The sequence below is a fragment of the Bombus vancouverensis genome, chromosome 9 (assembly GCF_051014615.1).
Source record: "Bombus vancouverensis nearcticus chromosome 9, iyBomVanc1_principal, whole genome shotgun sequence".
NCBI lineage: Eukaryota > Metazoa > Arthropoda > Insecta > Hymenoptera > Apidae > Bombus > Bombus vancouverensis.
In genome coordinates this window covers 13380915-13407930 of record NC_134919.1, presented here as the reverse complement: position 1 = coordinate 13407930, position 27016 = coordinate 13380915, and the positions used below count along the sequence as shown (strand labels likewise).

The window sequence follows — 27016 nt, the reverse complement described above, 5'->3', positions numbered from 1 at the left end:
AGATTACAATTCTTTAAGGTCATCTTTTTATAGAAATTATAGTTTTCACATGTACTACTGTAAATCGTTACCTACCGCTATCATTAAATAAATTCGATTACATCGAGGAATCACGAGAACGAAAATTTTGAACGTAATCGGTAATCTTTTTAGAAATGAAGTTCCAAAAAACAGAAATAGACGCTATTCGGGTTATACATGTCTGAGGAATAATAGCATAGAGACGTATGGCTGATGATATCTCTGGAAGCCATATGGTTATCTTTGCATGCAGACTTTCGGAGTATACAGTCACTTAGGTGTTTATTTGAAGAGCCATGTTTGAAGCAGCCTCTACCCACATGCTAAGAATATTCTTCGGGATATGTACACACCGTGATCCTCTATTCGATTTTATTAGGTTTTAGGATTTTCAAGAGTCCGGCGAATCATGATAAGCGAACCCCTAATTGAGTCCGTCAATCACGATCAGAAATTTTTACCACGAATCTCTTATATTCTCGTGTCAATCGATCAGATCGATCCTCGAATACGAAACTTACGTTTTCAACTATCCGAGATTCTACTATCCGTGATTTTCTAGCAAAAGTCTAGCGATATCCATCGATAGTGGCGAACGTAAGTCTTGTATTTCTACTTTTAGATCCATTCAAAGCATCATCAGTTAATATTGTACATTGTATAAGATTTTGACAGCAGGATCATTCCTTGGTACAGCTTCTCGATTTCGGAATCGTTCTCTGCCGCATCGTGCATAAGGGAGTTTCTTTTTGGACGATTATAGTTTTGCAAACCCTGCAGGTTCTGAAATGCGAATGTCATTTTTGTATGTAGAATATGTCAGCTTCGATTCTCAATTTTGTAACTCGATCGCCTAAAACAAAAGATCAACTCACTGAGAGCACTATAACGTTTCCATTGCCCGTGTTTCCCATTGCGTTTTGACGAATTGCTGTTATTATAAGAGTAAGCAAATAGCCACCGAAAGCAAGAAACGAAAGCGCTGTGACTGACAATTGGAATATCTTTGAAATTTTCGTATCTTTCCCCTTATCTTCGTGATAATCTTCGTAACGTCTCATTGGCTTTTTGTTCATTCTTTTCAAGGGCTGTGCAACGGGCAATGATGACGAAAATGTTCTACTCGATATCTCTTCGGCTTGTACATCTTCCTCGACAACATCTACGCTCGTAAATTTATTTAATCGATTTCATTTTTCAATTACCTTCTTAAGTTGAATGTGTTTCTAAGGTTTCGAAAAAGTTTACCTTCTTCATCCGCGAGTGAGGACTTTATTTGAATTAATTCACTCATTGGTAGTTCGCTCAAACAATAAACTTCCTGCGTATAAAACGATGTCCGATTTGCCAATGTAACTTTCAAGCAGAGACATATCAATAGAAACGGTATCACGCCGGTATTCATGTTAAACTGTATTTTACGATTTAAACTGAGTTGTGAATCTCGCGAACGATGCTTCGCCGACAACGATGTTTCATCGACAAGGTTCGTTTCGTACTAGTTCGAAAAGGTAATGAGGCTCTCCGAATCTGGAGATCTCGTCTCTCGTGCTTGGTTGACAAAGCGAAAAGAGTTTCAATCGTGGTCATCACGCGACCAACTAGGAACAGGAACGTTACGAATCAACAAGGTGGAAACAAGTAATTAACATCCGTTAGAACCAGGTCGAATGTAACTCTTAGTGTAGGAAAAGCTCCAGTCGCGATACAATGCAGAAGTTTTTGTGTACCGCTTTCTGCATTTCCACTATAGCGTTTTGTGCCTCCGGTTTACCTCAAGAGGATGATGGTTAGTCGCAAAACTTAAGCTTCACGATAAATCAACAGCTCGTTAATTGATTCGACTCGTAGGTGTTCTCGACAAGATAAAGACAGGCTTGGAATATGCGACCGATTATCTGGAGACTGCAAAGGATATCGCAGATCTGGTTGCAAAAAGTTTAGGCGCTAAGCAGAAGGAAAGACGAGGAGAGGATGATAAAACAAAGGAGAAAGGAAGTTTCGGTCCTTCTAACGTTATGTCCGCGTTCTTCCGTCTTTTTGGACTGGATTCGCAGAAAGTTACAGCCATTGCTGTGAACAGCGTTATATTTCTTGCGCAAATGGTACGTGTCTATTGCTCGATGTTTTACTATCAAATAATGGCGAGTCTCCGATCTGCAGATAAGTTCGTTGTTTAACTTGAAACCTCCGAAAGAAAATGCCGCCAGGAGTTTGGAAGACGAGACTGATGCTTCATCTTGGAATCCAGCTAAACTTATCACGGAGAGCAAGAGCGAGAGAGTGAGTCACACTGAATACAAAAATGAAACAGAAATTGTAAGTTACCAGATAACAGATGCGAATAATTTTCTTTTTAGATACAAAACTTAATCGAGCAAGCTCATGACGAGAATCTACCGGTTCGACTGATCGAGAAACTGGATGGTGCTGATTCCGCGTGTATCAGATTGCTGGTATGCAAAATTTCACCGGTGATAAGGGCGACGCAGAATTTCCTAAAAAACAAAGCCCAATGTAAATCACATCAAATGACTTCGTGGTTGCCCAAAAGAGACGAATTCGAGGAAAACAGCGATGAATGCGAAAACACGCATACCGATTGCAATTTATTTTCCTAGCGGTAGTTATTGAATCGACCTGTAGTTTATTTAACTTTATTTGCTGCGAACTTGGTCGGAAAAAAATGACGGTGGGCCTGCAGGAATTTTTCAGAAACGCTGTAAAACCGAACACTTCGAATGTCGTATAACATTCACGTATTAATTTGAAAGGAAAATAGTCGAGACCTCTTTACGTGTAATAGCTGCGTATGATGGAATTTGCCAGGGATGAAGGTGTTGGTTTGCATAGCATATATATTTGCGTCCATACAAATATATACTATAATACAGAATATACAAGGTATTCCAAAATTAATTTACTGAACATTGCACATAGTAATATCTCTGGCGTACCGCGAGTATTCGTCGATGAACGAAAAGAAAAAAGCAGCGAAGTCAGAACTATCTTCTTTTCTTCAAATATGCACCATTTATTTTGAAATAAACACCGGTGAATTAAGTTTGGCAATACCCTTTATATTTCGAGTCATCTCCGGGATGGCTGCGGCCGCATTCGATTATCCAAATAAAATTATATTGCTTGAAGTCGTTTAATCTTTACAAACAACATTTGTCTCTTGTATGTTACATAAGAAAATGCTTGTGATCATGGAGTATGGAATCGAAGCGTTTTCATGGAAAAATTATCCCGACCGCGTTGCGAGGACGCTTATCGTCCGCTTACCGATTTTTAGCGACGATTAACGAAATAATCATCGATAATATCTGTATAAAACGCATTGTGCGAGAGACGTAATATTCAGTTACGTAACAAAACTACTCAATCGAGTTATAAAATGAACTACTCGCAAATTATTGCACTGTAGACGAAGCACCTTTTGACCGATTAAATAAACGTAGAACCATCGGACGTAATATATTAACGATTTATCAACTTCCGAAGCAATAAACGATGACGATACATATTTTTCACCGAGGGAAGATACTTGTATGATTTATAAGGACGGTGCTAATGAATGATCTCTACTCTTTGAAATCTTCGTGTCAGACGAAAGTGTCAAACATCTTAAAGTGACCCTACGATTCCAAATATCGACTCAATGTCCTATTGGCATTAACTTTAATCGATACAAAATCAACTATATAGTTTGTTCGATCGCTGTTCTTACGATACACGAACATCGATTAATATCAGGGCCGATTGCTAAGTAAAAGAATATCGAATGAAATATCAATGATAAGATTATAACAAGAAAGAAGGAACCATTCGAGCAATAACTACTTTGAAACAAGGTTCCTTGCGAAATTACCGGAAAGTTTTCTACGGTATAGTTACGTGTCAGACATTTCAGTGTAAGCTGTCACGTTCCACAGTGTAGAAACTTTAATCGTTCTACGCTATACATCTAATGAGATCAAAATTATTGCGATCCATATGCTGTCGAAGGTTAAATGTCGATCGAACGTTTCTAAAATTAATAAATCGATACGATAGCGTTAATTAGTGGCTTCTGATGATCGATCGATCGAGAAACCTTACGGTATATACCGTACTTATGCGCGAATCGGTTTAGAAAGTCGATAATTATGAAACTTTGGCGTTTGATAGACATCATGGTAAACGCAGCAGAGAACTTCGTACGCGCTGCAAGTTCGAAGCTCGAAGAAGTTGTCGATAAACTAACTCGAGTCGTCTACGAATCCCTGTTTACTATGGTATGCGACTTACAACATACACGATAATTAAGTAACTCGATACAAAAGCTAAGTCTTTCCGTTGACAATTTTGATTCAGATATCACATACGATCTGATAAAAGGAAAACCGAATCGACACTTCTCGTACGACGAAGATCACGCATCGGTTTCATCGCATATCCGTCTCAAACGCGATGAACGTTACCTGAAATCATTCGAAATATCCGATACATGTATATTATAGTAACCGTATATGATATAGGAGGTACGCATATTATACATTCTCGTTACATTTACGGAAAAATCGATCTCGAAAATATATAAAGGTTCAACAGACTGTTCGGGGAAAAAGGAACCAGCGGTTCGTATCGAGCGATACGGCCATCGAGAAATTCTTATTTACAACAGAACTCCGTCGCGCCTGTATTGATCTTTGGGCTTCGCGCAAATTCACGCATTTGGCTCGTTCCCTCAACGACTCACGAGCTTTGCACGCTGAACGGCGCGATGATTCGTTTCCCTTTATGAAAGTCTTCCGTTTTTACATGGTCATCCACTGTAACGTTAAAGTTACTATTAAACGAACAGTGTCGGTTAAAATTTTTGGATAAAATAATAATTACATCGTCCTATAGGCTGCTGTTCCGGATAAAATTTTAAGGAACGCCGATGCGACCGACCGTATTAGAAATGTAGCGCGATCACGTGCATGACAGTAGTCTCGTCTCGAAGCTCGTATCCGTTTCGTTTGATGTTAGAAGCTCGAGACGACGACCCTGCGTGTATTCGGTGAACGTCCGCGCTTCATTGCAGTCTTTGTGGTAGATTCAGCGATGAAACGAACTGAACTCGATAGGAACAAGCAAAAAGGAGGTTCTCGAATCAGCATAATAGGCTTGGTCAAGATGGGTACACGATCCAAAACGTGTTAACGACGAATATCGATCGAAACTCTCGCTTCCAAACGACTTCTAACGACTAACGAAAACACGTTTTCTTGAATTGGTTTAGAAACACGTGTAAGTACATAGAATCTACATCAACGAAACGGGTACTCGAATCCCCTAGCGTATGTCGTTTGGAACCAAACTTTTCGATGGACTGTGGATTGTTTTTTAGAGTGTCGTTCGACCTGGGCTGATCTGTGCTCTCGACGCAAGTTTGTCGCAGCCAATCCCGTAGATTCCACGTTCTCTCCATCAGGTTCGAAGAGTTCTTCTCAACGGTACAAACGCTGGTAGTAAAACCGCTATTAGGACCATATTGGGCGATGATGTTTTGCGTGTTGGGTGTCGGTGGTTGCGTTACAGTTAACTGAGACAAGATGTTTGACTGAATATTCGGCGTACCGAATGTTCCTGAAAGAATTTCGCAACTTGAAGAGAAAGTCTTCGTGAAATTATGCAAACGAAGATTTATACTCACCTTGTATATTGTTCGATTCGGCTGTAAGGTGGTGGAAACGTAGCCATCGCAAATAAGAATACATCAAAGTCGGCGGCGGTGGTATATTAGTAACCTGGCGTTTATTCAGCACGCCCCAGATCTCACGTATTTCCGAGTTTAGGTTTTCCAGGCTTGCGATGATTTCCGTCGACTCCTGGTAGTGATCCGGTTTGTCTGAGTACGAAGGATCAAGACCACAAGATCGAAAACAAATTCTTCAGTGGAAAGAAATAAACGAAAACAGCGCTTCGATAGACTCGAGGAAAATCATTTAAATCATTTGTGAAAATAACTAATAAAGTGACAAAGAAAAGGAAGGCGATGAAACAATAACTGGTAGCGGAATAGTGAGAAAAAGAGAGAAAGAGAGAGAGAGAGAGAGAGAGAGAGGGTCCGTTACAGAAACTTACCTATAAACGTGTCCGTTCCCAAATCAGTTGAACTGATAACACTGCTCACGCTAGATATATCGCTCAACGTCAGTTCTTCGTTTTTCGTCGTAGTCGCGTCATTTTCGTTGGTTTTAGCATTAACCAATCTCTCCAGAGATTGCTCCAAGTGCCTTAATTGGATCACTTTCTCACCCAGAAGGCTCTTAGTTCGATGCAAGTTCACTTCCATGTCCGAGAGTTCGCGTTCCTCCTAAAATCCATCGTGCGGATTTAACGCGCAGCTTTTAGAAAATACAGATTGAGACGCAGGTGTATAAAAATAATACCTGAACTAATTGCTCGAGGGTTGCTCGGACGCTACGTTGTTTCCAAGCCCTCTGCCGTCCCTGGAATACGTTCTCCTGGTGTCGAAGCGCCTCCCGTGCCCTCTTCACTGAATCCCTTTCGACGTGAATTCGGTGTCGAAAGAACTCCAGCTCCGAAGAGCCATTCGCCGGCGCTAAAAAATCGAGCAAAATCCTTTTCGATGTCATCTGACTAGCTCGCACACACGCGATGTTGGTGAAAGCAGCGTGCAAAGAAAGATGTAACGAAAAAAGAACCAACGAGGACAGACTCGACTCGTGGCGATAGAAAGAAAATAAAAAATCTGGTGGCGCACTTACGAGCAGGTGAAAGAGTACAAGCCGCTAGTTAAAGTAGAGAATGTACAGATGCCTGGGAAAAAACAAATAACAACCGATTCTCAAATATCAGAAATAAACATGGGAGTATTGGGAGTAATCGAGAGAAACAAACGACTAATAAAAAGAAATTCTCATCTACGTTTCGCGCGCGTCAGAAATGGAAGCAAATAAGCGGTGAATTTTTAATTATCCGTTTCTGAAACATTCAGATTGCTAAAAAATGAATATTGTACTAATAACTAGGTGGAAATCTTCTGAAGAAAGTTACCTTTGTCTTGGAAAGGATAACGCAATGTATAGGCCGTTTCGTTGCTTGGCAATTGATCACCGAGATCCTCGAGCTTTTCCAATTGTTTCCTAATGTTCTCGACCGGGTTCTCGAGGTTATTATTATTGTTATTATTGTTGTTTCCGGTGGTAGCGGTAGGTTTCACGGTGCTGGTTACTTTCTTGATGATGTTCTTCTTCGTGATGGTCGTGTTCGCGTTCGTCTCGCTGGCGATGCTAGTGTCGTCAGGTTGGAATCTCACGTTCTTCGCGTTCGACGTAGCTGTGCTCTTCTGAAACCCCGAGTTCGCCTTCTGAACGTTCGGTTCGTTCGGATCGTGTAATTCTTCCGACTGCTCGTTCATGGTCGTCTGAGTCTCGTGCGCTTTAGTGTTCGTCGTCGCCGAGCTCGAGTGCGTGTTTCGTAGTGGAGTACTGCGAGCACGATTTAAGGCCTATAGCCAGACATTAGGACGAATCGTATGAACGTGAGGGAGTACCTTCACAGTTTCTATCTCGCTACGTGAATAATTGAACGAACACCGATGGGTTTAATTATTTACAAAGAGCGTCGAATTTCATCATCGAGATACGGAAGATATACAACATACAGAAGATATACAACAGATGTGCTTGGTCAAGGTATAGTAAGTGGTATTAACTATGAAGGTACTGGAACTGGTGACAAGGAGAATGGATGTGCAAGAACTTAATACTAATATAGTGAACGCTTGATCCAAATATATGAGTAAATATCGTAACACGTAGATAAAAACTGTGCTTCCGACTGATTTGTTAAAGTCATGGCACGTACAAGTAGTTCAGAGCGCGATCCAACGTGTCAACCCTTCGCGATTCAATTCGTTTTTCTGATTTCACGCGCCCTCCTCTTGTATAACGCCGCCACAATGGCGCGATATCCTAAAATATTGCAATGAAATACCGAATATTGCACCAAGTATGTATCTAATTATGTATGTATTACGGGAAAAACACACGGTTGATCGGAAGAAAAACTAGCGAAGCGACAAATCTAAACTCGACTCACTTTTGTTCCGATGACTCGGTTCCGTCGGTTCTCGTTCTCGTTGACGTTGACCTTTCGGTTTCCGAAGCCGTGGTGTATCCCTCCTTCCTTCTGTTCCTCTTGTCGATAGCCGCACGAACCTCCTTCTTTAATTTCATATATTTCTCCCTCAACGCCATATATTTGTCTTGCAGCAGTCGCTTTTCGCAACGCATTTTCTCGAATTCGATGCTCTCTTGGGGAATAGCTCTTCCTGTCTGTTCCCTCGCTTCTTTTTCTACTTCGCGTGAAAAATCGGCACGAATCTCCTCCAAATGTTGCTTATACATCTTGCGAGTGCGATCCTCCTGAAACCGCAACAGCGAATTTTTTCCAGTCACGTGTAATCGCAAATACGTAATGTAACCTTTCTTTCAGCTCTTCGTCTTCCATCGTGTCAAGAATAAGTTGAAGTAGTTCTTTTTTTTTTTAACATACATGTATTACAGGTAATCGGCATGTCGTGTGTGTCTAGGTTAAAGTATAAATGTAAGAGTGCAATTTTGTAATAGTATGCTCTGCAGCTTTATTGCTCTTCGAGTATAATTTTTCAAGATACAACAAGAATTTAGAAGAATCTGTCTTAAAGCTATCTTATAAGGCGTGTTCGAAGCTGGACGGTGTTATACAATCGTGGGTAAAACTGGGAAATTGAATGACATATTTATTTATACCAAAGTAGCTGGTAAGTGGATCGCTTTAATGCCTTCGCAGAAAAAAATTGCGCCTAATGGGTTAACTAATCATTGCATAACATTCATAGTTCGCATCATATACACAATCTAATATCCTTAAGAAACAATGGACATTGGACTAATAACACATTCAATAAGGAAAATAAAAATCTTCGGAAAGAAGAAAAGAATGTTGCATACCACGCAACAACAAAGAGTTAAGTTTTTTATTAGAATAACAGACATCGTCAGGTACTCACGTTGATTCTAAAATCGCGTACAATTTTAACCAGATGTTGCTCGTGCTCCTCCGTGATTTTCGAAATATTCTCCCTTTGCTGCTCCCGTATCTGAGAGCGTAATTCGTCAAACTTCTTGTCCAATTCTGTCTGCAAAGCTTTAATTCTTTCAGAATGTTGTTTAGTCAGTTTGATCTCGTTAAGTTTCGCGAGTTTCTCTTCGTCTAGATCACGTTCGTGTTCGTTCTCCAACTTTCCTATTTCTTGGTTCCGTAGTTCCAGCAGCTCACCCTTTCTCTCGTCGAGTTCCGTCTTCAGATTCGCCAAAATTTCCTGTCTCTCCTTTTCGTAGCAGATTTCCAATTCGGCCTTTACCTTCCTCAAGTTCTCCAGTTTAGCCTCGTCCATTTCGGCAATTAATTTTTGAATCTCCCGCTCCTCCTTAAAAGGTTATAAAAGATAACAAGATGAGATCTAAAATAATAACAGAGGCAGTTTAATATTACAAAATACCTTTTCAACCATCTTCCGCCTCGATTCTTCTAGCTTGTCGGTCATGTTTTTCTCCAGCTGCTTTTTCTGCGCCATGAAATTTTCCTCCAACTCTTTCTTCGTTTGCTCTAATTTATCTTTGTACTCTTTTTGCAAGGCTTCGATGTCCTTTTCGTGTTCTTGACTCAATCTTATTTTCGTTTCCTCCAGATTCTTGTCCTGCTCCTGTTTTCCGCCAGCATCACGATAAAGCTTAGGAAAGTCCGAGGTATCATCGTCATCGGTCTGCTCGTTTCGCGAGAAATCTACTTTTGATTTGTACTTTCGACGCGCTTCGGAGTCGCTGTAATCGGTGGTCTCGCTTTTCGAGACCAGATCGATGTTTCTGTTTTTGATTTTGTTAAATTTATTGGTGTACGTGTAGTCCAGGCTGCTCTCCCTCGACAAACTTTCTCCAGATAAACTATCCCTTGTCATCTGCATACGGTGCTCCTTGTCAGAAACGTTCTGCGGAATAAATCTTTTGCGATGCTCGTTCTCGGAAACGTTCCGAACGACGAACCTCTTGCCCACGACTTTCCCATCTTTCTTCGATCCTTTGATTTTCTCTAACGACGAACTCTTCCTGATACTCTTCCTGATTTTGTCTTCGGAATCCCCTTTGGTTTCCTCGTTGAATCTTTGGCAATTTGTTTTTTGCGACGAAGGAATCCAATCGGTATCTCGATTAGAAAACATCGCGAGCATCTGAGCCTCCTGCTCCTCAGACTCGGATTCCGAATGGTCTTCGGATCTGGAATAGGTGAACCTGATGTCCAATTCCTTTTCTATGTCGAAACGTACGCTTTTCCGCTCTTCGTCCACTGGTCTGTCGTCTATTGATAACCGGTTAAAATTTAATAATCTGTACCAAAACGATAATAATACTATATATAAGTTTCTTACCATTCTCGGATTGTTTTTCTCTGAGAATCGATTTCAACTTGTCTCCACCGACGTTGCTGCTCTCGTCCGGGATCAGCATGGTCCTGAAATCATCGAGTTTAGCGTCTTCGTGACTAGGTGTAGTGTCCCTGCTTCTGTTGCTCTTCAGAAACATGGTCCCTCCGCCACTTAGAGTGAGTTCCTTTTGTTGACCAAACTGACTCGGGTGCTTCTCCTTATCAAACTTTTCAGACTTCTCTGATCTGGCTAACGTGGTGATGCTGAGTTTATCGATATCTATAATGTTCCCTTCGGAACTAAATCTGCTGGACAACTGTTCCCAATCTTTTTCGTGCCTCGGACTGAGAGATTCCGATCTCTTTAGCACTTCTTTTAAATCTATCTCTTGCTTTGGAGTACTAACTGCGGTCGTATTGGTGGTTGCGGTTGATGCGATTGTTTCTAGAAGCTTAGGGCACTCGTAGAACCTTGGATCTTGAAATTTGAGGTTGGTGTAATCCCTGGCGGCTCTGTTAGTTGCCAGAGGATTATCTATTTTCGAGTCTTCTCGTTTATACAGCTGTTTGTCTTGGCCCATAGCATCCTTCTTCCTTGCACCATCAATTTTATCCAATTTTTTCAGAGGTGTCAACTTCGTAGGGATCCTGGTAGGTGGGGGAATGGTTTTGATAGATTGTTTTACAGATTCCTTCGACGGAGAGGATTCCTTGGGCAGAGTTGCTTCCTCGTGAGACTCGAAATCCTTCGCTGTTGTTTTCGAGTCCTCTTCTATCGATCAGAAAACACACTTTATATAGCTTCCTAACGCTGTTTCGCTATGTTGTTGGGAGAGAAAAAGCTCAAAAGAGGCAAGAATCGATACTCGTTCCACAGATCAGAGAAAACGCGCGTAAACTTTTCCACGCTTACGATGACCCTCTCGAGTGAAAAGAGGCGACAGTGTCAACGTTCTCTCGCGAGCGAGTCAACGTCTGTTTTCTCTTTTCCTTTCACTCTTCTTTTTTACACTCGCGAAAAGAGCAGAGAGGGATGAGCGATGAAATGGATAAGAAAATATGTTTAAAAGCTCAAAAGTGCGCGAAAGCGACTATTATGTGACAATGAAAAATACAGTTGTCCCGTTTAAAACGACCTGCATATTTTTCAAGCGCGATTTTTTTTCTTTTTAACGATTTCGTGCCTCCTTTTATTCATCACAAAAGAAAATAAATCTTTTCCAACCAAACTATATACAGTGTCGGATTTGTTACATCGATTCATGAGGCTTTTGTAGAGGCAAAACATGTCATATCGCCTTTGACACTTGCAAAACAGATGTACATGGAAATGAATATCGTATCAGTCGCAACGAGGCAAAGTAGATAAGAAATAGATCCATGCATATACATTACAGCATCGATATACGATGACCTGTGTAACGGGTGATACGATCAAGAGCTAAGTACATACTTAGGTACATAAAGAGTCTGTTTTACAATCTCGAATTACATTTTCTAGAACAATGACATGTATCTCATTAGGGTATGTACCCTCTATCTAAATAAACATTAAAATTCCTCCATCACACAATCGTAATTTTTTACTTTTGTGTATCACTAAGTGTGATTTTTGTAGAATATCGATAAAATTGATTTTCAAAGAATTTTATTGGAAAATCATATTTGAAAATAATCCATCGCGAATCTTGTTTCCTGTTGAATTCATTGTGGCGTAGGGAGGATGTTACTTCGTAAACAACCACCGAGAATACACGATGGGGGAAAATTTTAAGAACTTCACCCTTTATACTAGCATGCCTTTAATCTTCCACTGTTTCCGGTGTAAAAAAAAGAAGAATATCAAAGGGAAAGGACTACCAACAAATATTGACTTTTCGCGCCCGTGCAGCTCTCTCCAGGCCACAAAAGCCACAGCGTGTTGAACTTGAGACAATGCTTTCTATTTCTGACTAAGTATGGGCGATACACTGTAATTGAATGATAATCTTTCGAGTAAAGGGACACGTTGCACGGTATTGCATCAAATGTTTATCGCGTGCGCCGTGAAACAGTAGTTCGAAGCTCATATCGAATCGTTACTGTTACATTGCCAAAGAGAAGTTTCGTAAAATTAGAGTTCGCCCTAACGAAACTGAACGAACAAGGAGAACGACGATAATTTCACGTGAACACTAATTGGCTTGCATCCCTTTGGGCCGTGACTGTGTCAGCAGCTGTGGAGCAACAGCCGGTAAGAAGTGTCCGCAATACCAGCCGAACAATTCGCGTTCGATGGACGGGGACGCGATAATTGGACGGATCGACGTTCAAGCAACTATTACGTACTTGCACGAGCAAGTGCACCAACGCGCGAGTGCCTTGATGAATATGTCGTACACTAAGGACCGGCACGTAAGAGTTTCAAGGGTCCTTTATGCAGCTAGCAGCGCGTCCACGCGCACAGCAGTTCCATCCATTTGGAGAAATCGCGCGACAAATTCAATCGTGTATAACTTTATTGTGCCCGAACCGATTACAACAAATAGCTTTTAACCTCGGTTCACTGACTGTGTCTCGTTTTATACGAAAACAATCGTTAGATTTTAGTTACACGCTAGAGATAGCCTTTCGGCGATGAACCTTGACATAGAAGTAATGTTGTAATTAATTTACACTGTACAAATGATAATCTTGTTTCTTATATAAAAGCAACGGAAGAGTCGGATAAGATAAGATTAACGTTACCGCAATCAATACCGTGTTCGTCAATAATTAATAAACGAAGCGAGTCAATCTCTCGATTCTATCGCATGACACGCACGCGAATCGAAAGGTTACATAAAACTTGAATGCCGTACTGACTTACATACATACTTAGCAGTAAACTACTCGGCGTTACGTAAAAAACTCGAGTCAATAAGTAGAGACTATTTCGTTGTCGGAGATCTGCGGTCATTGAAAAAGAAAACAAAGTGGTCTGTAATTGTACGAACTCGATGCTTCAAGGTCGAACGCAAGAAAATATCTTCACTTTACGTAATTGATATGAATCGCCTGAGTGTCGCGTATCCGAATACGATCGACTATCAAGCTTCAATCCGAGATTAAAAAAATCCAGATGCGTGATCGCTGATGAATATTAAAAGATAAAGCCAAAGCTGAAAAGCCTAAAAATACAAGTTTACTAGTTGAAGAAAAGCCAGCTTGGGTTTCGATTGACAAACGGGTCCTTGTCGTTTGGATATAGGAGTTTGGCAATGCGAGTTGACAACACGATGTAGAGTACTATAGTGGGAGACGCGTAGGGCGATAATTGCCGAGATTTTGGCAATCGAATTGTAGAAAACACATGTCTTTGAAACATATGCGGTCTAGTAATTGTATTGGAGACAGCTGTTACTTTTCCAATGATTTAAAGATTTAACGACACAAAAATCACGTCCAATCACGGGCATACGTCCAATTTCGATGATTAAAAATAAGGAAACAACGATTATGCGATATTCGAGCAAGTACGATTATCTTATCTTGTTTACTGGTATTCCCGTCGATAAGTTGTTCGAATACGAAAGATATCAAACTGATGAATGCAAATTCTATTATCAAAATGTTATGTTATTTATTGAAAGTCAGATTTGAAAAGTCTCGATAAACTATAGAGTCGTCGATTTCGATACTCAGAAACGAATATTGAACAAAATAATAAGAGAACGATTAGTAACCTTTATCCCTTCGGGTGCCAGGTTTAACCCTTTGCACGACTACTTCTTACTGCATTGTCTGGCATAAGATGCAAAGAAAAATGATCATGCCATTAAGATTCAATGATACGTATATTATACTTTATTTATATACCATCATCTACATACATGTACAAAACGCGAAGATACGTGGTTCGATAAATAATCTACCCTCGTTTGGAGTAGCAGTGGTCGGTGAATAAAAAAATATTACATCGTGTGTCATTTGTAATCAGTCTTCTCATCAATTATATACGTTCTACAAATCTATATGTATCGATCGCAGAATAGGACAAATACAAACGTGCGATTGGACTATATCATTCACGATCTACCTTCTATCGACTATATGTGTACCAATAAAAAGGTGGATGATGCATCGGTTAATCAGTCTTTGACTCTGTTAAACGCTAAGTGCAGCCAAGTGATAACAGTCCAAGTGCAAAGGGTTAATCCTATATTTTCCATTCAGCCGTAATGACGAGGCAATCCGTACCAACGCTGATTTGCCTGGTGTTATCAGGTTTAGCGTTGCCAGCCCTGGCCTGCTCGACCATCTCCTTGTAGACTGCGTCCAGAGGATGTTGCCAGGTGGTAATTCCAGTGGAAGCCTGATAGTAATACCAAGCGCCGCTGGCTTCGTGGAAGCATGGTAACCATCCCTTCGGGAGCGCCGCCATCAGGCCCTCCCGAGCCAAATTCAGGAGGTGTGGTTCTGTTTCCGGATCGATTCCCAAGCTCCTCGCATATTCGAGCACCTCTGAAAAAGCATACGTGCACCATTAGCTGATTACAAACAGGGCGGTGGACCGTTAGCTTCTTTCGGTATGCATGGGCATTAATTTGCCTGGAAACGCGTGTGTCGAGCAAAACATCGAACAAGGTCAAGGATTTGCGAGGGAATAAAGATGAGCGAAAAATAAAGAAGTTCTTCGCTCGTTGTTTCCATGAGAACGTCGTTACATTTTTCCGAGTATCTTTAACGCAACAAAACTCTATGAGAATAAAGCCTTTTATACCTTGACAGAGGACAGAATTTAAAAACTATCGGATACTGTAAATATTCTCGTCGATAAGTAACGAAGAAAGTATTAATAAGCTTAGTTAAAACAAGCAATTTCAAGGTTCTCTGGGTCAGCGTATGTAAAGCGTAACGGCGTTCATCGATTGTAAGCCAGGTGGAAGTACACGTGGTAATATGGAACTATTCCACTAGAAAAAAGGGATCCCAAAAATGTTTACGCGTCGTATATACATTCTATTAACATTTATCTACGATAAAAAAAAATTAATACGTTTCGATGTAACTACATATAAATTAAAAGCTTATTATCAGGGCAGTAATTGGCATATCAAAGTGCAAACAAATTAACGATAACGCTAAAAATTCGTCGATCCGAGTTCTCACTGTCTGAGTAAATTTTGACATTGAGTCAATCACTTGTGTATACAGGTGAAACACTTCAAATGAAATGCGTACAACATAGCCCGATATAGACGCGAAAGCACGTTTATGAAAGAATAAATCCATTATTGTTAGCGTTAAATCTACCACTCTATTAAACAGCTCATTAGTTACGTCATAGACAGATACGGTTATTTGCTTCTCGTTAAAAATAATCTATGTTTGCAATCTATCAAAAGCAAGAACTCGCATTAGCAAACATCGATTTCGATTATTGGTTTCCATCGACGATGGGAAAAGTTACCTATTCCTATTAATTTCTCCATCTTTATTTGCATCGAGCATCCGCTCGCGATTCTTTCACGCGAAAATGTATTCTAGTAATTGTGAAATCACGATCAGAAGCCGTATGCATCGGCGGAAGTACCGATAACGTCTAATATCGAATACGCAATTAAAGGCAAAGTCGCCGAATAGAGAAAAAATGTATCTTCAATTATACAACCTGAGTGCTTTGCATCTTCTTAGAAAATTCAAATCGACAGACAGCGTTACAAAAAGGGCCGATTAAAAATTCCATCATGGAAGTCTTTGACAGGTGGCTCCGGGTACAGGGGAAACCGCCACATCTGTCTTTCTTGCGGTGGCGAAAATTTCGTAGCCATAACAGTAACAATTCACGAGAATTTCATGGAACTTCGGTAGATAATCGACAGAAATAAGGTCGTAGGATGAATTCTACTTATGAATTTCGTCCATTTGGAGGATTTTGCCCTGCGTAAACTAACCAGAAGTATAGATAGCAAGAGGGGAGGTCCTCGAGGCTTATGACAAAACTTTCGCCGCACTGCGGATTCTATTGATTTTCCTCGCCATGCTAGGGTACGAGCTCAGTGTTCCCGTCCTACCAGGGTGTAAATAAACAAGGAAACTCACCGCCGAAACTATTCGACCTTCTCTCACTTTATCCGTGATCTTTTACATTTTAATCTCGTCGTGATGATTTTTTACCTCCTTTATCCACTTATTATTTCTCGAATGGGTTTGACCTTTTTTCTTTTAGGTGTAATCCAGTTTTAAGTAACTATTGCTTTTCTTTTTTTTGCACTTTCTTCGATCGAAAAATGAACGCGAAGAAATCGTAAATTTGGCATAGAAGGATAGTATATCTAAGTGCGTATTTCGAAATTTATGTTTGCGGAATGGACGTAAAAATCAAACGAAGCATATCAAAATGACATCGCCTCTTGATATTTTAATGAAAAACAAAGTTGTTGTCGGTTGGTTTAAACTGCGAACTATTATAAGATTATTTCTCAACGTTTCTTGTTCTACAACGTATCGTAGAATATGAATAATCAAATATTTAATGCAGGTTATTCAATCTTTGGTTAGGCTAATTAACTATTTCATGGTCTGATTCGCTGATAGTCCCGGGAAACTAGATAAAGGATGAAATAAATATTCCATCGAGTCAGTGATTACCGAATCACCGTCGTTTCCAAGGATTAACGAGAGAGAAAAAGCGAGAGAGAGAGAGAGAGAGAGAGAGAGAGAGAGGGGGGAGAGAGAGAGAGAGAGAGTGAAAGGGAGTCAGAAGTGTGAATAACAGCCGATGGCGAGCGAAGAAAACCACCCCGTGCTACATCGATCGAGAGCGTCAAGGAGGAAGAACGGAAAAGCAAAAACTAGCATACAGTCATCGAGTAAATTCGCGGATTTACACGTACCTTTGTCTGACGGATGCGAGGTGCCGTCGAAGATCTCCTTGCACACGATTGTGGCTGCGCTTTGCTGAGAAATACTCATGCTAGCACGAACAGCCGTGTCCCAAGTGCAGGAGATTCACATAACACGTCAAACGCGGACGTGCTTGGACCGCGGACAATACACCGAGTAGTCGCGTGGGCCGATGAACGTCATTTTCCGTAACGACGACGCGTGCACGCCAGGCTTTCGCTCCGTTGACGAGGCCTGTCCGACGACAGTCAACGTTCAATTCGACTTGAACGTAGGCGGTGGAAGGAGGAGCGAACACGAAGCGTACAGCGCCCCCGGTAGTCTGACCTCGAACTAGGCCAATGATAAGGAAACGAGTTACAGCCGGCGGCAACTGTCTTATCGATTAACCGAAACCCAGCGGCGATATTGTTCTTGTTGGCACCACCGCGCGGGAAACACCTCGAGCCAGCTGTCCAACTTGCACTCTGACTTTTTTCCTTTTCGCTTCTTTTTCTCATTCTAGGTTGATTCGCGTCATGGAGAATTGGAGTGGAACGCGTCACTTTTGTGCAACCTATAGAATGGACCGTTGTGATGGAAATGACCTCGCCGTTGCGGACGCCACTTCGACCGTACTTACATACCTTCGTGCTTCAACTTCTTAAAGAAAATGAATCTGAATGAAGCTTGCTCTTATAATACCTTGATGGACTGTTCTAAATAAGTTTACGGATGCGAGTTTAAATCTCTCGCGTGTTTCGCGATGCTATATCTTCGGAGCTGGATGAATTTGATGAATTTGATGAATTCGTAAGTAGAAGAATACCTGAACGTCTTTCTCTAACTAAAGAACCATGGTCATTCTCCTCCATTTTGAAATATGTTAATGTAGTGACACATATACTGCGCAATATTTCAATATTTGATGAATAGAATACGGATATAAACATGTATGTACTTATTTATGAGGGAATGAATAACACATTACGATCCTGACATCTTAAACGCAGTCGATTGTTCTTGGAAATGGTATACGTATTTATAGAAAATATATGACCCGTGATTTATTCCTTCAGTCCTTTTTATAAAGAATTTTTAATCTTTATACTGGTATACGACGAGAGCTTAGTTTAAAAATGGTATTATGAGTGTAATAATAAAAGATATTTGCTCAGCAAACGTAAATAGAGTCTGTTTTTTTACAAAGTAAAAAATGTATTTGTAAACAACTATTTTTAGACATCTATTTTTCATATATCTGCATTAATTTTAAAATATGCGATCTTTAATATTTTATCGATCATCGTGCAAAGTCTAAAAACTAGTGAGAACGATCGTGGCGCCAATGTAGCAGGCGTCGAATCTCATGGTGAATTTCTAGAAGATAACAGTTTTCTTCTTTGCCGATAATTTCTAGTGCCTTTGGTTATCAAAGGATGAAGAAGTTTCCCCTAGATTATTCGTACATTTTTAAACAAAGAAAAAAGTTCGATTAGATTGTCAAAACATAATCAGGTTGATTATTTTTTATATGTCGTATCGATATCGTGGTTGCATAACTTGTATAAGTTGCAAAATATTAAGCAAGAAAATCACTACATTTGGCTGTCCTCAGTAGAGATGGCGCCAATATATGCTTAACTTCCTCAAAAATTAATTTCTGCAATAAACTACTAACGGGTTTCCGACAAATTAATTTATTGCTAAATGAACAAATTCCGTAAATGACGTCGAACCTCAATCACTTTCGTCGAATGAGTATTTAATTTTTATACATTTTGGACCATTAACTGTTTCGATTTACATATTCATTATGCGATACTATACTTTAATTTTGTTATATGAAGTGCTAAAATATTTTTTACAATTCCAAATTATTCTAAAAGTATTAAAATTTTGGAAAAATGAATGTACTTTGACTTAAAACTTTACAATGCAAATTGCAGCTTGTTATCAAGTATTACCTATTAGTTCTTTCGGATTTGAATCTTTAAACTAGTTCCAAAAGTAGAAAGTGTAATACACTTAGATTTGAAACACTATATTGAAATACTATTATTTTAAATCAAACAGTACGTCAACGTTCTACAATTCAACAGTTTGAGACTTCGAAATGAATAAAATTTACGAAAATTAGCGATTCTAAATATCAGTAATAAATTCGTCATGACTAAAAATAGATAGTTTTGCCATTGAAAGTGTAAGCTTTGCGTTTCGTTGATTAATCTAATAAATCGAGAATATGCAATTACAACCAAAATCAACTCGCAATACAGCGAAAAATTCTTTCACCTAGTGAAATAGAATCAACATATATAAATTACGATCACTAAAGTTACTTTTTCGAAAGCGAACAACAACTTCACTTTTTAGAAGTGGGAATATTTCTTTTAACAGAAACAATATTGTATTTAGCTTGCAATCAAACTTGAGTACCTCAAACAATATTTGTTGCAGCACAATCAAAGATACTACGATTACGAGTGAATCCTACTTTGCACGTAGCGAAATAAGAAACAGTGAAATAAAATAAGATGGTGTAAGGAGTGGAACGGTGAATTTATTGAGACGCGGATCATTTTGGACAAAATCGACATTTCCTGACTCGAAGAAATGCTTCAAGGATGCATTTGTTCGCTGGAAGACTGGTATTTTCAATATCTTCTCCCATTTCGCCGTGGTACCAGTTACACGAGAAACCTGTCGCGTTTCCAGCAACAGCGAAAATAATGATCGGCCATCGATTGGGACATTTAAATTTCACGCTCTATAGAAAACAACGAGGACCGCCGAATCATGGTGTTAACGTTAACGACACCAGGTTTCGGGCGCCGTTTCGTCAAACGCGAAAATTAAATGATAATGATATCCTACAACGACGCTGAGCGAAATACTTGCGGCCTCGAGTCGAGAACATTTATTTTTTTCCTCTCTCTTTGGCCATTCTCGTCATTCTTTTTCTTTCTCTCTTAGCCTTAGTCTTCGCATCTCTTTCCCCTTTTTTCCATACTTTCGTCTCTGTTCGTCCTCCGTTCCTTTCCCCGCACAGTGCATTTTTTGTTCTGTAAAAATCCTCGTTAACTCGAATCACGACTCTCGCGTATTATACGTGTAGAGTCGGTACCGACTCTCCTCCACTTTTCCCGGGCTAAATAAATCGTTAGAGGTGGCTTGGTAACCGAGCACGGGCTAATGGCGTTCTTTTTATTATTCTTCTCAGTGTTCCTGGTGAATCGTAGGTTTAATCAACGTTCGAAGACGTAGAAACCGTCAACGGATGGCATCATCGAATGTTTAATTGACAGGCTTCCGTGATAGACCGGGCTCAAACGTGGCACTTGCCTTCGCCGGATTTTGCCGGGGAACAAACAAAATGGCTGAAATATATACCTCAATGGGGAAATATTCGTTTGGTTGGCGATGAAAGCCATATTTTTTTCTCGGTAATTTGGCATCGATAGAAAAATGCAATGCATGAATTAAAAAATTCAAAATGATATTACGAAATCGATCGATGAAATTGAGTAATAATATCTCATTGATGAAATATTATGTCACGATTAAATGATATTATGATACAGAGAAACCGTAATAAGTTAAGTTGCTTTTTAAACAACATTTCCTTTTCAGGGTTTTTGTCGAGAGGAACCAAGTAAGATCAATGTAACAAAAAGATCATTTTGGTGTCTCTAAATCGCGGCTCGACGTAAAAAAATTACAATAGAACGAGCAAACCGATGAAGGTATAGAAAATCCGTTACGTAGCCATCATGGGAAAACGTAACAACCGAAAAATCACGTACATTACCCGGGACAATAAATTCTATTGGTTCTTAAACCCTCGAACTCGCGCCGGGGAATCCCCTAATCTGACCTAACACCGTAATGTCGTTACCTTGTTAAAATAAATGTCACAGCAGGAGGGTTGCTCGGGGCTGGGCAGTCGATCCACAAAAGACCAACCCCTAAAAATTGGGCCAACGTCCGCTCCGTTCAAAATGGTGGACCAATGCGCCGCTTGAGAAAGCAGAAAGGCACAAAAGAAATGACGTTCGACTGACTGCAATCTTTCTCGGCAATGGCCGATTGCAACCTAACCCCGACGACTCGTTTCGTTGAAAGACGAGATAATCGGGTGTTGATGAAGTGGAACCGTACGATTCACGTTTGTAACAGACTTGGCGATTGCGATCTTACGGCTCGTTTGGAGAACATCGTCCTTTTCATGTGACAGAAACTTCTATTGATGCAAACAACGTGCTTTAAAGTATGTAATCTTTTCAATTCGGTTTTCAATGTGTGTAGCTCAACTTTACATATAGATAATTCGAAATAGCTGTTAACATTTTTACAGTCTTAATGCCAGCAATTGATTTTCCTCGCACGAACCTATTAAAAATAAATTTCTCACCAGCGTTATGGATTATTGATTAGCAAATTATATATGTATTTGAACGATTCTGATAACTTCTGAAGAAACATCTCTTTCCTACTTGTGAATTATTATTAATTATTTTTATATACATCGGTGAATAAGTCGTACGTGTTCTATGGAAAACTTAAATGATTAGAAACTAGGCAACATTTCATGAAAATCATAATGAAAAGCAAGGTTATTAAATTAAGAAAAATATAGAGCTATTACATCGAATCCTGGATCGCAGAATCATAGGTGGTAAAATATCCAACAGGTCGGATCTTACAAATGAACGTTACACGATAAATTAAATTCATGAAGGCTTCTGTGTCACGGAAAATGTTGAAAATGCTTGTAGCTACATATTTTGCGAAAGGCCTAAAAGTAGAGAGGAAATGCGCCATTGCGACGGCAAGCAACTTTCGTATCTGTTATTCCTTAAATCATTCCATTCCCTTTGCAATCTCTGTATGAATAAAAATATATATAACAGAAATTTTCAGCTAGCCAACGAAAATGTAAATAATTGTTATTTTCAAGATAGCAACCGCAGAAGTTTTTCATAAAGTATTCGTTATTCCGTGCATTGTGTGCGAGCTTTCTATTCTTCGAGTAGAAAATACTGTTTAGCAAATTCATCCGCCGTGTGTTTTCATGGCTTTAACAACGTGAGCCGATGATTATCGACGATGACAGTTTTCACGGTTTCGAATAATAACGCAATTCTTCGTCATCCGGTTGTGAGATGTTTATCCGAAATCTACGTGCACCTGGTAACAGATGTCCGTTTCTCACGTAAACGACAATCGAGATCACTATCTATATCCTTTGTTTGACCCACCGTTTGATTTCTATTGGATAACCATGAGATGGACGTTTTAGCGACGTGTACAAAGTTATTTAGACTTAATGATATATTAATTGACAGAGACGCTACAGCGATGAAAATAACATACGTAACGAAAATAGATCTTTGAGAATCAGATACGCGAAACAGCATGAAGGATTCGTTTTTAACTCTTCTTGATATAATCAGTACCACTGAAACATGACCTATCCTAACTATGTCGCGTAGAAAAATAGAAATATCAAACAACTTGTACATTGTGACCAAAGAATCAAAGTTCGTTTCGTTCAAAACGATCGTCGACTAAAAACTACTTGCGAACCGTCTGAATGTAAGCGGCTGCTCCGAAAAGCTCCGTCTCTAAACTCTATCGTCGATAATAATCATTTCCATGGAGCTCATTTAAATGCAACGAAGTCCAAATAGGCGAGAAACCGTGACGACAATTACGATAGTCAGGTGCGAGCGGCTATACAATGTGAAAGACGATGGAAAGAAGAGCTCGCGGCGGCAGGATCCTCCTTGAGGCCGCCAGGACGAGCGCAGACCACAGGAAGACCATTAGCACCGTATCGTCGGCTCGCGGAGAGACTCGGTCTAGCATTTAAGCGCCATTTTGCTTTTCAATTTTAAGGCCGCAATGCCTGCCACCCCCTCAGCCAAGAGAATCAGCCGTCCGCCACTGTCACTAATTCCTCAATGTTCTTTTCTACGGGGTCTAATGCCAGCTGGAGGCTACGCGACTACCAAAGCCAGGATATAATGCGCGGAGGAGGAGGAAGAGATAGAGGGTGGCCGGGATGGTTACGGAGGGTGGAAAACGAAGGAAGCCGCGTAGCACACGTATGTGCCCGCACGGCATGTGGACGCAGCAACGGTCTCACTCACACGCTGACAGAAGCGCGGAGCGCACACACAGAGACCGCCGGTCGAGAAGAAATTTTACAGCGCGACAATCCACAAGGTACGAGAAAATAATTACAAGTTCCGTCAGCGACGAGGGACGTTCTCGGGGCCGGAGGGGCACGCGGAGTAACAGAGACGGACGGAGAGTTTCGAGCAGAGTTTTCTTGCCGCAGGAAGAAGCAGCCGAAGGGAAGGAGGCGTAGAACGGAGCGGCGTGGCGCGGCGCGGCGCAGCGCGCGAGTTGTTTGACGTGCGTGCGACAGAGACGGAGAGATCCAATTAAAAATATTACACATTACCCGCTACACCGCTAAAATGTATTTACTGTTTAAAAGCGGCAGAGACAGAGGGGGCCTGGCTCTCGCCCACACTCGAGATTCGCGCACATAATTCTTCGCGCGCTCGCGCCTTCTTCTACTCGCGCCTGAACGCGTCCGCGCGCCTTCACACACATGTCACTGAATCGCATTATGTGTGCAGTCGCGTGTTACCGCCTCCGGTGATGTGTGTACCTACTCGTGTGAATCTCACGATGCGAATCGCGTTAAGGCAAACTGAAAATATTAATTTGCTCGACGGCGGCCTGGTCGAATTTGCGGCATTGTGACGCATGTCGATGAGCGATCTATATCTAGAACATGATTTTTAATTCCCGTGCTAGATCACGGTTCTTCCTCACCGTCGTTTCGTTCGAGGAAATTGGCCGCTTTAACCATGCGTTCTATGATTCCAATATAAACGATATAGAAACTATTAAACGAACACCAAGAATCGAGTTTGGAAATCGTGAGAAATGTTAGTACGCGTCCGTGAATGTTATGTCGCGTGCGTGGTATTGGGAGTACTGAAAATCCAAGTTGTACACTCGGTCATCATTAATTCAACATCAGGCAAAGTGAATTGAAGATGCGAGCATCCTCGGAGACGTGTTACTTTGGTCTTCCTTTTTCCCGTTTTACGATATTATACCATGATATAACTCTATGTGTACAGGTACATATTTAGAATGACAAATATGATATCTTCCTAAATGTTTGTCAATGTTGAAAATTTCCTTTAGGATAAAGGCACTTTGATTTGGTCCTTTTTCCCCGTTCTACGATATTATTTTATGATATAGTATTATGAATACGAATACGCGTTCAAAATGACAAATATGATGTCTTTTTAGATTGTCGATGTTCGATTGCCAATTTGGAAAGTTTCTTTTAGGATAGGTATAAGTCGAAATATTTAATTATCAGATGATGAAATGCCATCAGCTCCTCGGAATTCTTTTTCAAGCTAGAAGCGCGTAAAATTAAATAAACGTGCATCAAATCGTTTCCTCTATCGTACTCGGACGTGTATTAGGCATATTAATTCTCGCGATCTTTGTAATAAATTTATGTTATCGATTCATATATTATCAAATCATTTAGTTGATACTGTTCGTAACGCGTGAATTCGTGCATATCGGATTTGCAGTGCGTAATCGCGTGTAACATTAATTGAAGCGGAAATTGGTCAGAATACAGTTGATAGTAAATTATATCATTTACATATCAGGAGCCGAAACAATAGAGACCAAAATGAGCGACTATAATCCATGTATTAAACGCAAATGATAAAATGTCAAAGCTCGGCGCAGTCAAATGAAATTTCTCAACCGAAGTCGTCTCATTCCGCGTTCAAGCTTGTGGTAAAGCGACAGCAAAAAGGAACAGATTAAGAAGCATCGGTCATTTACGAAATACGATAGGAAGTCGGAGGTTCGCGCATCAAAGGGAATCAGAATTTCACACCGGAAAGGAATGCGACAACAGGAAGGCTCGATCATCGTAAAGAACTCGGGTTTCAATCGCAAATCTAGAAGAGCCAATATATCGATCCCTTTCATACCGTTCATGCTCGTTTGATCTATCTACGAATGATTAAACGTCGAAACCGGAAGAACAGACAACAGCGAGTACTTTCCGATCTCTAGCCTGTCAAAATAATCGAACGAATTGTATTGAATACAGACAACCGAATCGATTTAGATCCTCTAGGTACCCGTTCCTTCTGTTTTTTTCTTTTCCTTCTTTTTACGATGTCGACGACGGAGAGAGAAATCAGGAGGAGGAATTCTCGATTCTGCCGAAAAGATCCGATCCAAGAAACGGAACACCGAGACGAAGCCAGACCGGGTCCAGCCGGTATCGGATCGATGGCTAGCGCCAATATTGGAGGTGACATGTTTTGAAACACACCCCTTTCATCGGTGCCCATGTCTCGGTTTCTATGAGTATATTTAGGAGGCGGTTTCTTCCCACGTGCTTACCAAGAAGGGATATACGTGTCGTGTTACCCGGTGTTCTGTTGCAGCGCAAACCATGCCCACCGGAAGAAATTTTGACCGGTAGAAACCCGAAACTTCGATGAATTTTTATTTCTCGATTTTCATCTTGATCCGTGTCATCTTTGATCGGGTCGAAACCTTTGATCGACTTGCAGTCAGTTAAATTTCTCAGTACGCCTGCACGGCTTTTCGTACAAGTCAAGAATCGAAATAGCAGTGACAAACATAATTCATCAGAAAATATTAAGAATATAATATTAGGATCCCTTGTTACACGTTCAATTGGAAGTACGATTTTAATAGCTATAAAGCAAAGAACAAGACGAAGATTAGAGCTAAACTTGGAAACTTGCTCTCTTGCTCGAAACAGGTCGTGATATGTTCACCTCCGCGTAACAGTATGACCGTAGTATCCAACTGCTGAGCTAATAAAACGTTCCAATGACGTTTAGTGCGTCTCAATACGTTTTAGGATGATCGTGTGACCTGCCATGTATCCGAAGAGATCCATTTAAACGTCTCTCTCATGTCCGCGTCGGTGACATTACATATCCGGCCAGATATCGTTTGAATAAGTTAATTAAAACAGGTACGGCTTTCAGTTTAGCCGAAAACAAAGGCGCTCACTGTCAAACCAAACCAAAATAAGAACCATTCACGGCGACCGTACTGCTTCGTGACACCTACACTTCGTTCAGAACGGAAAGAACCTCTTTTTGTTAGTGCGTGTTCACATTTATTATTTTTCTTCGAATACTTCTTCCATTACGATCATCGAACCTGACACGCGCAAGGACGTTTTTTCGATGATTCTCGAAAGCAGCTTCGTTTCATGCTGTCGCCCGTCTTTTATGTTTAAAAAATTGTACGAATTCTGTCTAACGATTATAAGGAAAATAAAAAGGCAGTTTGGTTCAATGCAGCGTAATTTGGGAAAAGAAACGACTGGTGATCTGTCGGTATTGCTTGTCCGTCGATTGTAGGAATGAAGATCGAAGGAACGAAATGTTAACTACATGAACTAGAGTGTACATCTAGAGACTGATGACGCATCATCAATTGCCCCAAAAAGTCTTTAATGTTCGTATTGCTTTTGTGGTAGTCGCGATCAGAACGAGGTGTAAGGCTCGCTTTGAATAGGAAACATGTCTCTTCTGGCACCCGCACGCCATTTTTGAAAGCGAGGTGAAGT

The 27016-nt window shown here is 40.5% G+C and overlaps 3 protein-coding genes and 1 long non-coding RNA gene across 9 annotated transcripts; 2 read left to right on the top strand and 2 right to left on the bottom strand.

The window, feature by feature from the left end:
- Nucleotides 1-6: 6 nt before the first annotated feature.
- LOC117163359 (uncharacterized) lies at nt 7-1895 on the bottom strand. Its single transcript, XM_033345565.2, has 3 exons — nt 1270-1895; nt 897-1183; nt 7-804 (listed from the first exon to the last, which is right to left on the bottom strand). The coding sequence occupies exons 1-3, from the start codon at nt 1424-1426 to the stop codon at nt 661-663; spliced, it is 588 nt and encodes a 195-aa protein (XP_033201456.1). The 5' UTR covers nt 1427-1895; the 3' UTR covers nt 7-660.
- On the top strand, nt 1732-2642 carry LOC117163502 (uncharacterized). Its single transcript, XM_076621402.1, has 4 exons — nt 1732-1810; nt 1873-2126; nt 2185-2304; nt 2382-2642. The coding sequence occupies exons 1-4, from the start codon at nt 1732-1734 to the stop codon at nt 2640-2642; spliced, it is 714 nt and encodes a 237-aa protein (XP_076477517.1).
- Nucleotides 2643-3156: 514 nt separating this feature from the next.
- Cep164 (centrosomal protein 164) lies at nt 3157-17599 on the bottom strand. Of its 6 annotated transcripts, none has more exons than XR_013059138.1 (12): nt 17343-17599; nt 14704-14967; nt 10490-11257; nt 9566-10419; nt 9074-9493; nt 8122-8447; nt 7075-7508; nt 6447-6619; nt 6139-6370; nt 5708-5902; nt 4906-5640; nt 3157-4838 (listed from the first exon to the last, which is right to left on the bottom strand). XR_013059138.1 is itself a non-coding variant. In XM_076621229.1 (12 exons), the coding sequence occupies exons 1-12, from the start codon at nt 17419-17421 to the stop codon at nt 4832-4834; spliced, it is 3978 nt and encodes a 1325-aa protein (XP_076477344.1). In that variant the 5' UTR covers nt 17422-17599; the 3' UTR covers nt 3157-4831. The 6 variants fall into 6 exon arrangements, 4 of the variants coding, with proteins under 4 accessions (XP_076477344.1, XP_033201455.2, XP_076477345.1 ...); XM_076621229.1 differs by having other exon boundaries at nt 5415-5640; XM_033345564.2 differs by having other exon boundaries at nt 3157-5640.
- Nucleotides 17600-17919: 320 nt separating this feature from the next.
- On the top strand, nt 17920-18513 carry LOC143303130 (uncharacterized). The gene is made up of 2 exons (XR_013059140.1): nt 17920-18144; nt 18227-18513. It is a non-coding gene; the product is annotated as an uncharacterized LOC143303130 (long non-coding RNA).
- Nucleotides 18514-27016: the final 8503 nt, after the last annotated feature.

Bases quoted from the DNA above. Each gene is read 5' to 3' on its own strand.
- LOC117163359 (XM_033345565.2), bottom strand. From the start codon at position 1,426: ATGAATACCGGCGTGATACCGTTTCTATTGATATGTCTCTGCTTGAAA. The intron at 1,184-1,269 runs GTAAACTTTTTC...TTACGAGCGTAG, and splicing joins CTCACTCGCGGATGAAGAAG to ATGTTGTCGAGGAAGATGTA. The intron at 805-896 runs GTGAGTTGATCT...TTCGCATTTCAG, and splicing joins GAAACGTTATAGTGCTCTCA to AACCTGCAGGGTTTGCAAAA.
- LOC117163502 (XM_076621402.1), top strand. From the start codon at position 1,732: ATGCAGAAGTTTTTGTGTACCGCTTTCTGCATTTCCACTATAGCGTTT. The intron at 1,811-1,872 runs GTTAGTCGCAAA...TTCGACTCGTAG, and splicing joins TTTACCTCAAGAGGATGATG to GTGTTCTCGACAAGATAAAG. The intron at 2,127-2,184 runs GTACGTGTCTAT...TCCGATCTGCAG, and splicing joins TTATATTTCTTGCGCAAATG to ATAAGTTCGTTGTTTAACTT.
- Cep164 (XM_033345564.2), bottom strand. From the start codon at position 17,421: ATGAGTATTTCTCAGCAAAGCGCAGCCACAATCGTGTGCAAGGAGATC. The intron at 10,420-10,489 runs GTAAGAAACTTA...GGTTATCAATAG, and splicing joins AGAAAAACAATCCGAGAATG to ACGACAGACCAGTGGACGAA. The intron at 6,371-6,446 runs GTATTATTTTTA...GATGGATTTTAG, and splicing joins CCCTCGAGCAATTAGTTCAG to GAGGAACGCGAACTCTCGGA.